Source organism: Theropithecus gelada, chromosome 10 (assembly GCF_003255815.1).
Source record: "Theropithecus gelada isolate Dixy chromosome 10, Tgel_1.0, whole genome shotgun sequence".
Taxonomy (NCBI): domain Eukaryota; kingdom Metazoa; phylum Chordata; class Mammalia; order Primates; family Cercopithecidae; genus Theropithecus; species Theropithecus gelada.
Window position 1 is genome coordinate 30,712,459 of NC_037678.1, and position 15,191 is coordinate 30,727,649.

The following is a 15,191-nucleotide window of genomic DNA, read 5'->3' on the forward strand; positions in this document are numbered from 1 at the left end:
GTGGCCCCGGTCCCACAAGCCAGATTCCAGTCTGGCTCCGGGGCCGCTCCTGAACGCTCTGCCTGGTGTGCGAGTGCAGCGGGGAGGAGTGTTTGTTGGAAGATGCTGAACGGGCAAGAGGCAGAGCTCCCAGAATCAGAAGGAATGAAACTCACGTGGAGAAGCCCTGTGGCAGCGCCCGAAGGCCTCACCCCACCTCACTGTGCACTGAGCGCTTACTATGTGACTCAGACACGTGACACGGCCTCTCCACCCTATGCTTCAGTCTCCTCCCTGGTAAAACGGAGCCAATAATAGCACCTGCCTCACAGTGTTATTGTGAGAACTGATGGAGACACGGCTTGAGAAGAATTGAGCGTGCTTCCCAGGCGACAGCGGGTGCTGAGGACGGCTAGCTCTCGTATAGATGAAGGCACCCAGCAGCTGCTCAACCTGCAACGACTCAGTTCTGAGAGCCATGGACACAGGTGGGGCCTTCAAAATCAGTCTCGTTACTACGGTCACCCTTTAAATAGGCCACCTTAGGTGGGAAAATGTCTTTCCATAGATTCTGCTCTTGAAACTCACATTTTATTTTATAGAAACATACCATGAAGGTCAACAATGCCATCCTACAAACATGCCACAGACACATGCCTGCTGTCCTCACTGCCTGCTGTTCTCACCAGCCACGGCTGTGGCTGGCTCCGGGGCCACTGAACGCTCTGCCTGGTGTGCGAGTGCAGGGGGAGGAGTGTTTGCTGGAAGACGCTGAACGGGCAAGAGGCAGAGCTCCCAGAATCAGAAGGAACGAAACTCACGTGGAGAAGCCCTGTGACAGCGCCCGAAGGCCTCACCCCACCTCACTGTGCAGCGAGAGAAAAGGGCTGCCTTCAGTGGGGTTTCAGAAAAACAGGCTGCTCTTAGGGCTTCTGGGCCTCGGATGAGTGACAAACATGTTACAGCTGAACTTCTAGTTCATGGTGGGACAGTCGTGTTTCCATGGTGTGCGTGGGACTGACCAGGGTCAGGTGTGAATGTAGGATGCACCATCCTGAGGGCCATAAAAGTTGCTTCCACCATAAATGGTTTCTATGCATGGCCTTTCTTCTTGACAGTTACTGCTGAGAAGAGGGAAACTGACTTGGTCTCTACACTAGCCACCTACACAGACAGGCAGGGAGACAGAGACAGGACCACGGAGCATGCAGAGAGGATCACCTGCTGGCTGCCATGCGCCCGACAGGGAGGTGGAGTAGGGGGAGGAGACAGGGTGATCACTTTTTTGGGGCAGGTCCGAGAACACTCCTTTTCCCGTTGCTTTTATACCAACAGACATAAACAGAGAGAACATTATTCAAACAGTGGCCACGTGGAGGCTGGTTCTGGGAGGACTGAAGGGCGTTTGTCAGAAGCACCCCAGGGAGGCCTTTCCTTGCCCCTTCATCCTCAGAGGGCAGCCCAGTGGTCTCCCGTGGGCCCCCAGGTGGGACGCGCACCCTCTGCTGGGCACAGCCACAGAGGTGATCTGCGGGACTGGGGAGAACCAGCAGCGCAGCACCTTCCAGGTGCCAGGGAACAATGGTTTTCTCAGGGAAGTCGGGGATATAAGAAATAGGCTTGCTGATGAGTAGAGAGAAAGGTCAAACAGGCCAACCGCCAAGAGGGGACACAGAGACCCCCTCTCAAGGGCTTGGTCATGTGCATCCAATACAGCGAAGCAGCAGCCTCTTCAGGGCACAGCTGTGACAGTGGCTGGCACTGCTGCCCTCCCCTCAGTCCCTGCAATCAAAGGGCTTCAGGAAACTAACAAGGAAATGCAAGAAAGGCAGGAGCATTATGTCAAAATTAAAGGTGTCTCACTAACATTCAAATGCCATATACACGTCCCTGGCTTTTCTCTCATTCTGCCCCCTCCACCGTATTCCCTTCGAGAGTCTGTCTACGATTTACAAAGCCCCAAAGTCCCTGGTATTTGAGAAACAATCACACATTCCCAGGCCTCTCTGATATCTTCCAGGGAAACTCTCATCTCCCTGTGCCCAGGGCAGCATGCAGGGAGCGGGGGAGCAGGGAAGCCACGAGGCCTGGGGAAACAGCCCCGTACTCGCTCAGAGCTCCCATGACAATCTACTTCCAAACTAGGGCTGGTTATCGCACAGAGCTTGCCTTCAGGATGTGTTTCTGAGATCAAAAGGCAAAAGGATGGGGAAGGGAAGAGCCACAGCGTTTACAAAGGAAGGAAATGAAGGGAAGCCACTGGCAGGCTGAGCTGCTATTATTTTCCCTCTTCCATACGATGACCTAGGCTGAAAGTGACCCTTCTGTCAACTCAGCTATCACTGCCCTGCCAGGCAATGCCCTCCTGCCTCTGAACCACCTCCAGAGAAGCACTATGAGTCACAATGGGGTGCTGCCAGTCAGCCCCGCTTCCTGAAGGGAGATGTGGAGGGCCAGCCATGGGAGGCATCAGACGCAGGGCCCGGGTACCACTGGGGTTCCCCTGTCCCAGGTTTCTGCAAGTATCTGACACTGCAACTCCAACTCTTTCAGGAGATAAATTTAGAAGGCCCAAATTCATGATTTAGAGCTGAGAAAGTTCTATGTGAATACTATACATTTCACATGGACATAAGAACTGTGAGTTTTGGTTCACAGTGCTACTTCCCTGCCACCTGGTAAATTCGCAGATCCCTACTGGATATCCCCTAAGGTACCAAAGAACCTAACGGGGTTCTCACCGCTAACAATTTCTCACCAATCAAGTCTCATTTATACATCTGCCCAGCTACTGTCTCCAACTGTAATCTGGTGCCCATCCCACAGAACCTGCGTTTGACTTTCATGGTTCTATTCCACTGCCCATACAGTCTGCCAGTCTCCTACTCCGCCACGACCCTACTGACTCAGGTGACAAGTTGCACTGGCAGGGACTACCAACATTCTCCAGGGAGCATGCTTCCAGCGGCCCCTCAGCACCATTCCAGCCACAGCCACCCGTTCCCCCACTTGCCTGCATTACTCCTCATCTCCCTCTCCCTCTGCTCCTCCCACCTCAGGCACCTGTTATGGATACTGTAAGAGGTTTTGGAATCCAATTTAGAGTTCACTTTCCCCTTCAACAGATCCTCAACTAAACATCATCTTTCAAATCATATCTTCCACCGAGACATCAAGGCCAAGGTTAAGAAAATAAAATGCAAGTAAATTTCCAATTAGATTTTTCAGAAGACTTCCCTCATGCACAGAGAAAGGGTGAATTTGTCTTCTGTTGTGAGTTTGGACACTGCTCCCAAAATTCCATCTCAGTCTTTTGGGCCCTGTCTTTAATGTGCTATGTTACAAAAGAATGGTTAGAAAGGAACGTTTTTGCCGGAATGTAAGTAACTTAAATAAAACCCAACTCACCACCCCTCAGCATCTCCTGACCATAAAGTCACTTTACAGCACAGGAGGCTGGGGAGATCGACTACGGAAGGCGCTGACGGCATCCAGGACCAGCTCATGGCCCTCTCGGCATCTCAGCAGACCTAAATGATATCAGACTACAAGGCAGCCAACCCTGGCTCCACTCGAGAGCAGGGACTTGCTCATCTGTGACACGGAGGAGCCACAGTCAGGGCTCCCAATTCCTCTGCTGGGTTTTTTCTTAGAAAGTGCATGCCATCACCTGCCCTATTCTGTACCACTTAGGATACGCAGTTTTCTGGGAGATCCTGCCAAGGTTTTAGTGAAAATTTCCAAAAACATTCATTTAAATGTAGAGAGAACACCAATAAAACATCCAGGAATACTTTCATCCAGGATTTAAAACAAACACAAACTCACAGTTCCAGACTATTTTCCTGGATAACATTTTCCCATTTAAAAGGCTCCATGCCCCAACTCTCAGGCTTGACATACTCAGAATTCTCTCTCCCAGGGTCACGAGGAGACATGCTGGAAAAAAGTCAGCTTGAGACAAATGGACAACAGCAAACCCAAGAGCTCGGGTACCCCTAGGTGAGCCGCCTACCATACCGCTTCAGCGAGTTTCAAACCAAATCAACAGTCTCCCTGTTAACTCTTTCTCAAATCCCCAGGAGTTACAGAAATCGTGCAATCAATCAGCCCTGCCTGTTCAATGTTTTCCCAAAGCTACTACTCGAATGAGCGGAGACTTCCGGCCCTCATGAGCTAGGATTCCAGAGCACAGGCCTGAACCCTGGCTCAGGAGGAGGGGCGGGAAGGCCTGGAGAGACAGCACCCATCCTGGCCCTGGCAGTTCCTTTACCTGTTTCCACTGCGGGGTGGGGGCAGGGCGAACCTGCCCGGGCAGGCAGCTGGACGGCTGGCTGGCCCCACGCTCTTGTGTCAGCTGGGGACACACAGGCCAAGTGTGGGTGGGGACAGGACATGGAGACAAAACAAAATAAAAGTACATTAAGGTGGGAGAAGAACAGAAAGAACTCACAGGGGACAGCCCCACACCTGTGAACTGTGGGGAAGAGGGAGGATTCATTCATTCTTAGAAAGTTACACTTCTAAAGCAAAGCAAACAGCCTCCCCCAAACCAAAAGCAAATGCAAAAGAACAGAAAAAGGAAAACAGAAGCTGTAATACGCATCATCTCTTTTCCAAGCTAAATGTTCTCTGAGTCGAAACCACTAATTCTGATTTGGAAAACTAATATTCCCATCCAAAATGAGGAAAGCAACCTTCTCTTAGAGGCAACCTTCCTCTAACAGGCAGCATTCCAGCCTTCCCAAGGCAGGGGAACCTGGGGCTGCCAGAGCCTCCAGACAACCTCAACTGTTTATCAGTGAATATCATCACCTTTTCTGTGAGCCACAGCATGAAAAGACTGGCGTGCAAAGACTAGATGTGGCAGGTAGTTAATTACGGCCAGACTCCAAGCAAAGCTGCTCCCACCCATCTGGTCCATAGGAAGAATGGCTGATGGGCATGGAGAAGATGAAGAGAGTGAAGGGAAATTCAGAGAAGGGGCCGCTGCCCTCCGGCTGCTCTCTCCAGTTATCATGGAGATTTATGAGACACTTGCAGTGTGAATCTCCAAAATCCCAGGCCCACCTCTTGTAAGAAGTCAGAGTGACTTTTAGACAAGCAAGGGGAGAGACACACCCTAACAAAGACACCCCAAGCCACAAGCTGCTGCCATGCACTCTCATGCATGGTGTGTGGGAGTGCCACTTAGCACTCAATGCTCATAGTCCTAGGAAAATATCCTGGGAAACTGCTGCAACACACAAAAGACGGTTTATCATAAGAACGTTTATCTCTGTATCTTATCTTGAAAGATGAGAAATAACCTGAACATCCAACACTAGAGCAACAGCTAAGAGAAGCCTGATGCCCACACATTCTAGAAGGTGCTTGTAGAGTCAGGGACAACATGGGAATGCCTAAGGTGAAATGAAAAAAGGAGAATCGACAAGTATATGTTAAGAATGACCTTATCTACAAAAACAAGAATACACTGAAAAAAAAAGACCAGAAAGAAGGGCAGGAAGATATTAATTAATAGAATCACAGGTGGCTTCATTACCTTTACTGTACTTCTCAGCATGTTCCTCAGTAAGTGTGTACTTCTCTAAATTTAAATATATCTGCAAACGTGCACAGATGTACAGGTATATGAATACAGATTTTTTTAGATTCCTCTGCTGATTCTTGTCAGGGGACAACCCAGGTCGGAATGCTGAGGACAGAGTGACCCTCAGAGCCTGAAGCAAGCAGATAAAGGGCTCTTCTCTGCTGCAGTCAGGCGAGGGAAAGCCAGACGCCCGTCTCGAGCCCATGAACCCCAGGGTCTGTGACACAGCCCATCTCAATGGACAGAAAAGATCCCCTCTTCTTGTGTGGCCTGACCACATCAGTGTGGGCGAGGCACGGGTTGGGTTTACCTGTCTCCGTGTGCCGACCGACTGTGCGGGTGCGTTCTCTTCAAATTTGGCCAGCAGCTGGGTTGCCATGTACTTCACTTTGTTCTGGTTCCCAACGGCAACGTCCATCCTCCTGTCTGTCAGAGTGCTCACCAGGGTCGGTCTTTCTCCTCTATGGCCCCGGGGAGCTTCCTCCTGATCAATACCAACCCCAAAGAACCCGGCGCTGTGACAGGAGGCTCCCCCCATGTCCCTCCCTCACAGAAGCGCGCTCAGGACCTGGCACGGGGGCTGGTGGTCTGGCTCAGCTCTCAAAGCTCCCATGTCCACAAGGGGACAGCAAGTCTGAAGCTAGGGCCATATAAAGAGTACTGGGACCTGGCCGGGCGCAGTGGCTCAGGCCTGTAATCCCAGCACTTTGGGAGGCCGAGGTGGGCGGATCACTTGAGGTCAGGAGTTTGAGACCAGCCTGGTTAGCATGGTGAAACCCCATCTCTACTAAAAATACAAAAATTAGCAGGACATGGTGGTACACACCTATAATCCCAGCTACTTGGGAGGCTGAGGCATGAGAATTGCTTGAACACTGGAGGTGGAGGCTGCAGTGAGCCGAGATTGCACCACTGCACTCCAGCCTAGGTAATAGAGCCAAACTGTCTCAAAATAAATAAATAAATAAATAAATAATTTACAAAAATTAGCTGGGTGTGGTGGCACATACTTGTAATCCCAGCTACTTGGGAGGCTGAGGCAGGAGCCCAAACCCAGGAAGCAGAGGTTGCAGTGAGCCCAGATCACGCCACTGGGCAACAAGCAAGACTCTGTCTCAAAAAAAAGAAAAAAAAAAAAAAAAAAGCCCAGCAGAAATTCTCATAAAGGATGAATAGGAAAAGACCTGGCAATACCATTGTGGAAATGAATGATTTTAACCAAAAAGGGCTATTCCACATGACCATTCTAGCAATTCTCCAAGTGAATCTCACCTCCTCTGATTGACTGGTCTTTCTCCTCTTCCCAGCACCATCCAAGTCCTTTTCCTTTTTATCCTGTACCAAGGGAGAAGGGAAACTGCATTATTCTAGCCACACATACATTGCCATTAGCTTTGCAGCCGGTCGAGAGACTCCTCCACATACCTTGGGAGAACGCTTCCGAGAGATGGTCTGGCCAAGTTTGCTTAGGAAAGAGATAGGGGATCTGGTGCTGGCTATCAGGACTGCTTTCTCCTCCGCATTTAGGTCCAAGGTGTCTGGGAACAGAAACCAGTGATGTTCAAGCACAGCCCTTGAGGGCACCGCAAAATCCCAACCAAAACTACTCTCCCTTATGGATGGTTCGCAGAGCCTCAGAAAGTTCTAAAGGTTCACCAGCTATGACAACACGTGGCCTCAGCAGGAAATTCCACGGAGGAAATGCATACTTGGGTATGGACACTGAGCCTTCTTTTTTTCATCCACATCAACAAAAATGACTCTTCTTCCCAATCTACTTCAGTTACCAAAACCTGCACTTTTGCTTTTCAGAAGTTGGAAGCTGGCTGTGATTGTTAGTTACAGCAGAGTGCTGAAGGCTCGTTTTTGTGATAAAAATTTTGGGACAGACAGAGAGGGAGGGAAAGAAAAAAGCAGAGAGGCGATGAACTCAGGGTTCCTCGTTTTAGTGTATGCAGATGCCACGATCTGAGCTGCACACAGACAGGGGTGGCACTGAATGGGTACATCAGTGTTAGAGCTGTGGCTTTCTGTTGTAAGAATGGCATGGCTAACCAGGAAAAGCCACCGATCCCTACAAGAATACATGGGCTGGAAAGTACTGGAAGGTGGTAACACAAGTTTTTTGAATTTCAATGTTTCATTAATAACAACAGTAATTTTTAAAATAGTCATTAATTCATAGTAAATCACTAACATTTGTTAAGTACTTCCACTGGCCGAACATCCTTCTTGGCACAGCACAATGTAATTATACATATTATCCCCATTTTACACCCATTATCCCATTTTACACCCATTATCCCATTTTACAAGACAGGTTGACAGAAAGCGAGACACAGGAAAATTTAGTAACTTGCCTAAGGCCAGGAGTGGAAGCCTGGGATACTGTAAATCCAGGTCAGACCCCACAGCCAACACTCTAGCCTCATGCTACACTTACTTTAAGTGACAATTAATGACAACAGGAATATTTTTTGTAGCACTATGAGAGTCTGAGGCAGCAAGCTGAGGGCCAAGCAAAGACTTTTGGGAAGTGCTAAGAGGTAGGAGTAGAAAGAAGCCGGAGAAGGCACAGTGACAGGAGAAAGAAGGGGGACAAGTGTGGTTCAGGATCACAGACATGGAGGAGACGAGAGAATTCCAAGAAAAGGGATATCGTTCTCCGGCGCCCAACAATGCAGAAAAGCAAGTGCGTGAGAGACAGGAACTGAGAAAAGAGTTAGGAGGTGGGAATCCTCCTCACTGGGGAACAGCTGCGGTAGCGCAGTGTGAGGAGAAGCCGGCTTATAACCCGTTACGAAGTTTGGGCCGTGCAGAAGCAGAGGCCACAAGCACAAACCACTTCTTCAAAAAGGCTGGCTCTGAGAGCGCGAGCACTAGAAGGTGGTGGAGTCATAGAAAAAGACTTGGTACAGGAACGATTTCTGCATTTTTATAAATGCAGCGAGAAAGATTTGGGAAAGAATGAGGGGTTGAGAACATACTACTAGAGAAGGGAAAAATAATGAAGCAAAGCTCCAGAGATTTCCCTGACAGCTAACTGGTAAGAATACAGAATAACTTTGTGTTTGGTGGCACTGCTGCGGGGCAGTCGAGAGGAAGGAAGGAACAGCCGGGCCACAGCACAGCAGCGGGGGTGGTGCAGCAGCTCCTCCCGGGCCTTACCGCTAGAGGGGAGGGAGTCCTTAAACATCTCGTAGAACTGAGTCAGGTACATCACCATGGAAAGCTTATCGGGCTCCCCCACGGAGGCCATTTCTTTGCCTGTCATGATGGGAGAAATGCCCAACTCCTTCTCCGCAATGTCAAAGGCCAGTTGGTTATTCTTCTCCACATTTTGCTCATCCAAAGAATCAAAATCTCTGAGAAACAGGACAAGGAAAACGTATCAAGATAGGTTGACTGTCCTTAAACAGAAACACGGTATCCTGGAGTCATCGTCCTTTCTCTGTTTTCAGCTAAAATCCAGGGTGCTGTGCATCGTGGACACCTGAGAACAAACCTGTTTTATCTCACCTCTTGTTCTTTTTCTTTTTACTAAGGAAAAGCAAAGTAACCTCAGGAAGTGATGAAAGGTTTACCCACCAAAGAAAAAAAAAAGGGAAAAAGTCGAAAAACTACTCTCATTTCTCTGGTAACACAAATTTACCACTAAAATGTGAGCTTGAGAATAGGAACTGGCTGGGCACAGTGGTTCATACCTGTGATCCCAACACTTTGGAAGGGTGAGGCAGCAGAATTGCTTGAGCCCCGGAGCTCAATTTAAATTAAAAATTTAATTCAAATTAAAAATTAGCTAGGCATGGCGGCATGTACCTATAGTCCTAGCTATGTGGGAGGCTGAGGCAGGAGAATAACTTGAGCCTGCAAGTTCAAGGTTGCAATGAGCTATGACTGTGCCACTGCCCTCTATCCCGAGAAATAGGGTGGGGGACCCTGTCTCTAAAAATAAAAATAAAAAATAATAGGAACTATCTTATCTTTAACATATCTTGATCCTTGCATATGGCCCATCCATGTTAAACTAATGTGAAAACACGATACATCTCCTATTTGAATCAGATTACCCCTACAGGCCCGGGACTGTCACCCACCATGGCCCTTAGACCCGACGAGCTGTTAAGGTACTAAATCAGCTCTGATGAATCTTAGCCTTCTCCTGGAGGGGAAATTCCAAAATCCTCCTCAAAAAATGTTTCCATTGCTAAGTTTCCTATTTAGATTAATGGCCATTTCCTACTGGGTTTAAGCCTCTTGCTTTTCAGAAGACTGATCGCATTCTTCCTTACATGACTTCAGGCTAACCCAGCAACCCTTATTCTGTGTTAACCTAGGACCCCACAGCATTTTCTCAAACTCCCCCTCACTGTAGGTTCAGCCCCTGAAACTATGACCCCACTGCTGCTGAACAGTGCCGCGCTGTCTCTGTGCTGCTTTGCCTTCCCAGAAGACGGTCCCCTAACCTTCGCCCGGTGCCCCTCCACCCCCACCTGCTAGGCTCCCTCAACCACTTCTGCCTGTTCCATTCGGAACACAGCTGACTCATCTGCCCATCCTCTGCCACTGACTACAATCTTTCCCAAGCTGCTCTTCCTTGCCCCACCCCCTTTCTTTGGCGGGAGTGAATAAGCCCTATTCTTACTTACTTGTTATCAACTTCTGGGTGAGCTAAGTGACAGGAGCAGCAGAGGTCACTTACCTCCATCCAAGCACACCAGAAATCCCCATTGGTAATCCACACTGCACAAGGCTATTTTTACCAGCTCTTGCCTCGTCAGTTTATAACCATCATATAAATAGCAACTATATCTTGCAGGATTCTTTAAGCAATCATTAAACAAAACAAACAGAAATTGGCCTCTTAAGTGGACCTCATGATGGAAAGGACAGAAAACCAAAATAACGCAACATGCTCTGCTTCTGAATCCTTCTGTCTGGCTTCCGTGGTAACAAATGCCAATGGGGGAACCTGAGTGTGCTGGCCCCCACAGCTGACCTGGGGTCACCCCAGAGTGCTGATTCTGTAGACAGGTGAGTGGAGAATGGCCAAAGGAGATGTCACTGGGATAGGTGGGTAGGACAACAGAATATGTCTGTAAAAAATGCAGTCTTTAACACAGAGAAAATACCAATGAACCATCATGAATTGGTTAAGTGTTCATGATGTTTTGCTTTGTTAGTAGTGACACATTTGCCTTGAGCTGGCCAAATGTTCTAGCCAGGTTTCCCCTGTGACCCACAGAACTTGAGAGAGAGCTAGGTCGGGCGCGGTGGCTCATGCCTGTAATCCCAGCACTTTGGGAGGCCGAGGTGGGTGGATCATGAGGTCAGGAGATCGAGACCATCCTGGCTAACATGGTGAAACCCCGTCTCTACTAAAAATACAAAAAATTAGCCGGGCGTGGTGGCGGGTGCCTGTAGTCCCAGCTACTCCAGAGGCTGAAGCAGGAGAATGGCGTAAACCCGGGAGGTGGAGGTTGAAGTGAGCCGAGATGGCGCCACTGCACTCCAGCTGGGGGGACAAAGCGAGACTCCTCGTCTCAAAAAAAAAAAAAAAAGATTTTGAGAGATAGCTGGCCGAAACGAAGAGTTCAATCGGGGTCAATAAACAGAGTTTTCCTCTGTGTGAAGCTAACAGGCCCAGGTGGGTATCAAAACCCATTTTTGACTTATCAGTGTTGTGATTTTTAAAACTCAGCTATAGGAGCGCAAAAGACTTATTGGAAAAAAATAAAAATAAAAATCATTCCTGGGTTGAGCTATATAATACATGACATACAGAGTTTCAAATATAGTGAAATCAAAATCACTGCCTTCTAGAGAAAGTATACTATGAACCTCATTCTAGGAAAAAGGACAAAATATTACTTGATAACAGAGTGGTCTGAGATCCTTGGGGAATATTAAAAAAACATAAAGTTTGATCACAACTTACATCAAGTCCGGGCGGTATCTATGGATAATTGCACAAAGGGCCAAGCCACTTTTCCAAGACATGGTGAGATCTGTCACGTTTACCCCTGCATAGCCATCTGTCTGCCTCTGGCACCAACCCAGCAGTTTGCTTGAACGAGCTACAGACTCTAAAACAACAAAACACATTATTCTTGGAGGTGTGGTCACCTGGTAACACTGACAGAGAATCCTCTTTGCAGGACACACGTCCACTTTGAAAAATTACTGAGGGTAGGGACAAAACAGTCAACACTAGTTTCCAATCAAAGAAAACAGTGAGGAACAAGGTTATGCAAATGGTATCATGACAGTGAATTCTAAGAAAAGAAACTACTAGTTTATCCAGACTCTAAGGTCAATGTCCACCCCCCAGCATCCTGAGGGACCACAGCCTGACAGCCACAGCCTGCTGTCCCTGCGGCACTGAGGTGGAGGAGCGCCACCTACTGTGTGGCCAGCCTGGCTTGCAGCAGCTCTGAGTTCTCAGGTAGTCGCTGGCACCTGGCTGAGGAAGCCTTCCCCCTCCAAAGTAGCATTGGGAAAAGGAGAGGAGAAAAGGCTCCATCCTACAGGGTGGCACATTCAACCCAAAGCACCAGGCCCTGCCCCTGCACTTCCAAGGCACTGTATAACTTGCCAAGAGAAGAAGCCCTGCAGGGCTCTGCTGACAACACTGGGGCCCCAGATCAGACAGTCCCCAAACGGAGCCTGGCACCTCGTACTACGAATTCTCAACCCTGAAAAACTGAATAGGCAAACACATGTGCTGGGATGCTTTTTACAGTTCACTGAAACGTCTTCTAAAACCTGAACAGCCTCTTTAAAACTCCTATTATTAACCACATCAGAAGAGCTCTGATACGGGCCATTCAGGAGAATCTACGAACTATTTATATCCAAGAAAGTCTGTTCCCTCACCGAGGGCAACTGAAGTTTGCACTAAGTCATTTAGTAATCTGTGAACACAAGACAAAAGCCAAGTATCATGAAAATCCTGTTTCATTTAGGTTTTTCACCGCGAAAATGTATTCTGCAATAACACATAAAACCACTTTCTGGTGCCATCTCTTGGCTCAGAAATGAGCTTTTACTCAGATCTGTCTCCTATGTGTATATCCAACCATCCAATATGTAATAGGCAACTTCAGTATTCCAGGCTCTAAAATAAAAACAGTGAATAAAGATACACTCTCTGCTTTCAAAGAGAAGACACTCCAGGGGAGAAAAATGCAAATGTTTCCGACTGCCTGCTGGTCCTCACATCCACCCTGGCATCCCAATGGCACATCAAATTCACAATGTCCAAATGACTCAACCCTCTCAGCCCTCCCTCTGCCTTGCCTACACTGATGTAGCACCATCTACAAACACCTCTCGCCCCACAAGGCGATCAGCTGGCCCTGCCCATCGATTTCACCTCCTTACCATTCTCTCTCACATAACGAACAATGGGAATGACCATCCACTGGAGGCCTGGCGCTCATGATCACAATGTGAGGTAGACACTGCTGTCCCCACGTCACAGACAGGGAAACCGAAGTACAGAGCTATTCAATCACCTCTTCAAGGCCGCACAATTCACCAATGGCAAAGCTTGGCCCAGGACTCAGCTGCATCTGGCCCAAAGTCTGAGGTCTCCTCCACTACCTCCTCTCTTCTTCATCCTCAGCATCAGGGCCAGATCTGGGCCTTCACCACCTTCAGCCTGACCATGGCTATGTTTTTCAACCTGGTCTCCCTGCCTCTGGCACTTCCCTCCTCCATCCCCTCTCACATGTGGCTGACCAGGTGTGCTCATGTCATTCTCTTCCAAAAAACTCTTCAGGGCCTTCAATACGTACAAAATCTGGAGTGGTCCTCACCTGTCACTGAATCCTGGCAATGTTGCAGGACCCAGCCAAAGACTTCTTCCACAAAGTCTTCCCCCAAAACCTTAGCTCTGACACTCTCTCCTCTCTCCCCTCTGCCCAGCATCTGTATCTGGTTTCTCTCTATGCTCTCATAACACCTCAGGCCAAGGTAATTCTGTGTGATGGAGACCTGTCTTGTGCATTGCAGGATGTTTAGCAACATCCCTGGCTCCTGACCACTCCCTGGCTCCTGCCCACTTGACGCCAGGAGTACCTACTCCCAATCATGACAATCAAAAATGTCCCCACACAACTACCAAGTATCCCCTGGAGGGCAAAATCACCCCTGGTTGACAGCCACTGTCTCAGACAGTGCTTCAGCCATGGCCTCGGACCGCACCTTATGGCTCAGTGAATGAGTACAGACTTCTTTGAAGGGGCTGCCTGCATCTTAAAAAGCCACCGCCAGAACTCACCATTGCGAGTCAATTTGGGGGTGGTTCGGGAATTCACCAGGCTCTCCATTTCCAGGTGAATATCTTTTGTTTCGCCAGTATCATATAAATGGCGCACCTGGCAGAAATTTACAAAGTCAAACAGAAGGAAAATCAAATATCAAGCAGCAAATTCCTACCTAAGAGAAGAATGGCTGAAAGGAAAGTCTGGGATAGCAGGCTGGGCAAAGTCCAGACAGAAGCTAGGATGATGACCTTTAAATCCTTTATGAAATAAGGTGGGGTTGAAGAAAAACAAATACATTTTAACTATGGCACTTTGTGCTACAAATCAGCTACACAGGGCGGGTGCAGTGGCTCACGCCTATAATCCCTATACTTGGGGAGGCCGAGGACAGCAGATTGCTTAAGGCCAGGAGTTTGAGACCAGTCTGGGAAACACGGGGAGGCCTCGTCTCTACAAAAAACTTAAAAATTAGCTGTAGTCCCAGCTACTTGGGAGGCTGAGGTAGGAGGATCACTTGAGACCAGGAAGTCAAGGCTTCAGTGAGCCAAGATAGTGCCACCACACCCAGAGAGCCTGGGCAACAAAGCAAGACCCTGTCTTTAAAAAAAAAAGAGAAAAAAATGAGTTACTCGGCCATGGAGGTCCCTCAAAGAGTCTTGGTTGGACTCATGACGGATGCTGCCACTTAACAGAAGGCTCCCTCTAAGAGTCTCGGTTGGACTAATGACGCTGCCTCTAACAGGAGGCCTAAAGGTGGAAACTTCAAGTAGAAGGTGAACAGAAAATTACACCAGGGGCTGGGCGCGGTGGGCAGATCACGAGGTCAGGAGTTCAAGACCAGCCTGACCAACACAGTGAAACCCCGTCTCTACTAAAAATACAAAAATTAGCCGGGTGTGGTGGTGGGTGTCTGTAATCCCAGTTACTCGGGAGGCTGAGGCAGGAGAATTGCTTGAACCCAGGAGGCAGAGGCTGCAGCAGTGAGCCAAGATCGCACCACCTCACTCCAACCTGGGTGACAGAGCGAGAGTCTCAAAAAAAAAAAAAAAAAAAAAAAAGAATTACACTAGAACAAATTCTTTCAAGTGAACAAACTCTTTCGTCCTCACAATAATTCTTTGAGTAGTCAGGGATTATTATTCCCATTTTTCAGGTAAAGAAATTGAGGCTCAGAGAATGTAAGTCACAGGTGATTGGCAGCAACAACACAGTTGGAAGTTACCTCTCCTCACTATGGGGCAAGTGCTCTTCCCTACAATAAGAATTTGAATTAGGAAATGTGGCATGAAGGCCTGGATTCTTATCACGTTTGATTTTCTCTTAAGTCATTTAACAACTCTATGCCTTAG

The 15,191-nt window shown here is 48.3% G+C and overlaps 1 protein-coding gene across 1 annotated transcript in view; it reads right to left on the reverse strand.

Annotated features, from left to right (window-relative positions):
• Positions 1-15,191, reverse strand: part of MICAL3 (microtubule associated monooxygenase, calponin and LIM domain containing 3) — a 235,057-nt gene that overhangs the window by 89,114 nt on the left and 130,752 nt on the right. Inside the window, exons 11-16 of the mRNA XM_025398397.1 lie at positions 13,857-13,953; positions 11,511-11,658; positions 8,741-8,937; positions 6,998-7,110; positions 6,845-6,907; positions 5,883-6,056 (exon numbers count right to left, since the gene is read on the reverse strand). Of these exons, the coding sequence (XP_025254182.1) occupies positions 5,883-6,056; positions 6,845-6,907; positions 6,998-7,110; positions 8,741-8,937; positions 11,511-11,658; positions 13,857-13,953 (792 nt within the window). The remainder of the gene's footprint in view (positions 1-5,882; positions 6,057-6,844; positions 6,908-6,997; positions 7,111-8,740; positions 8,938-11,510; positions 11,659-13,856; positions 13,954-15,191) is intronic.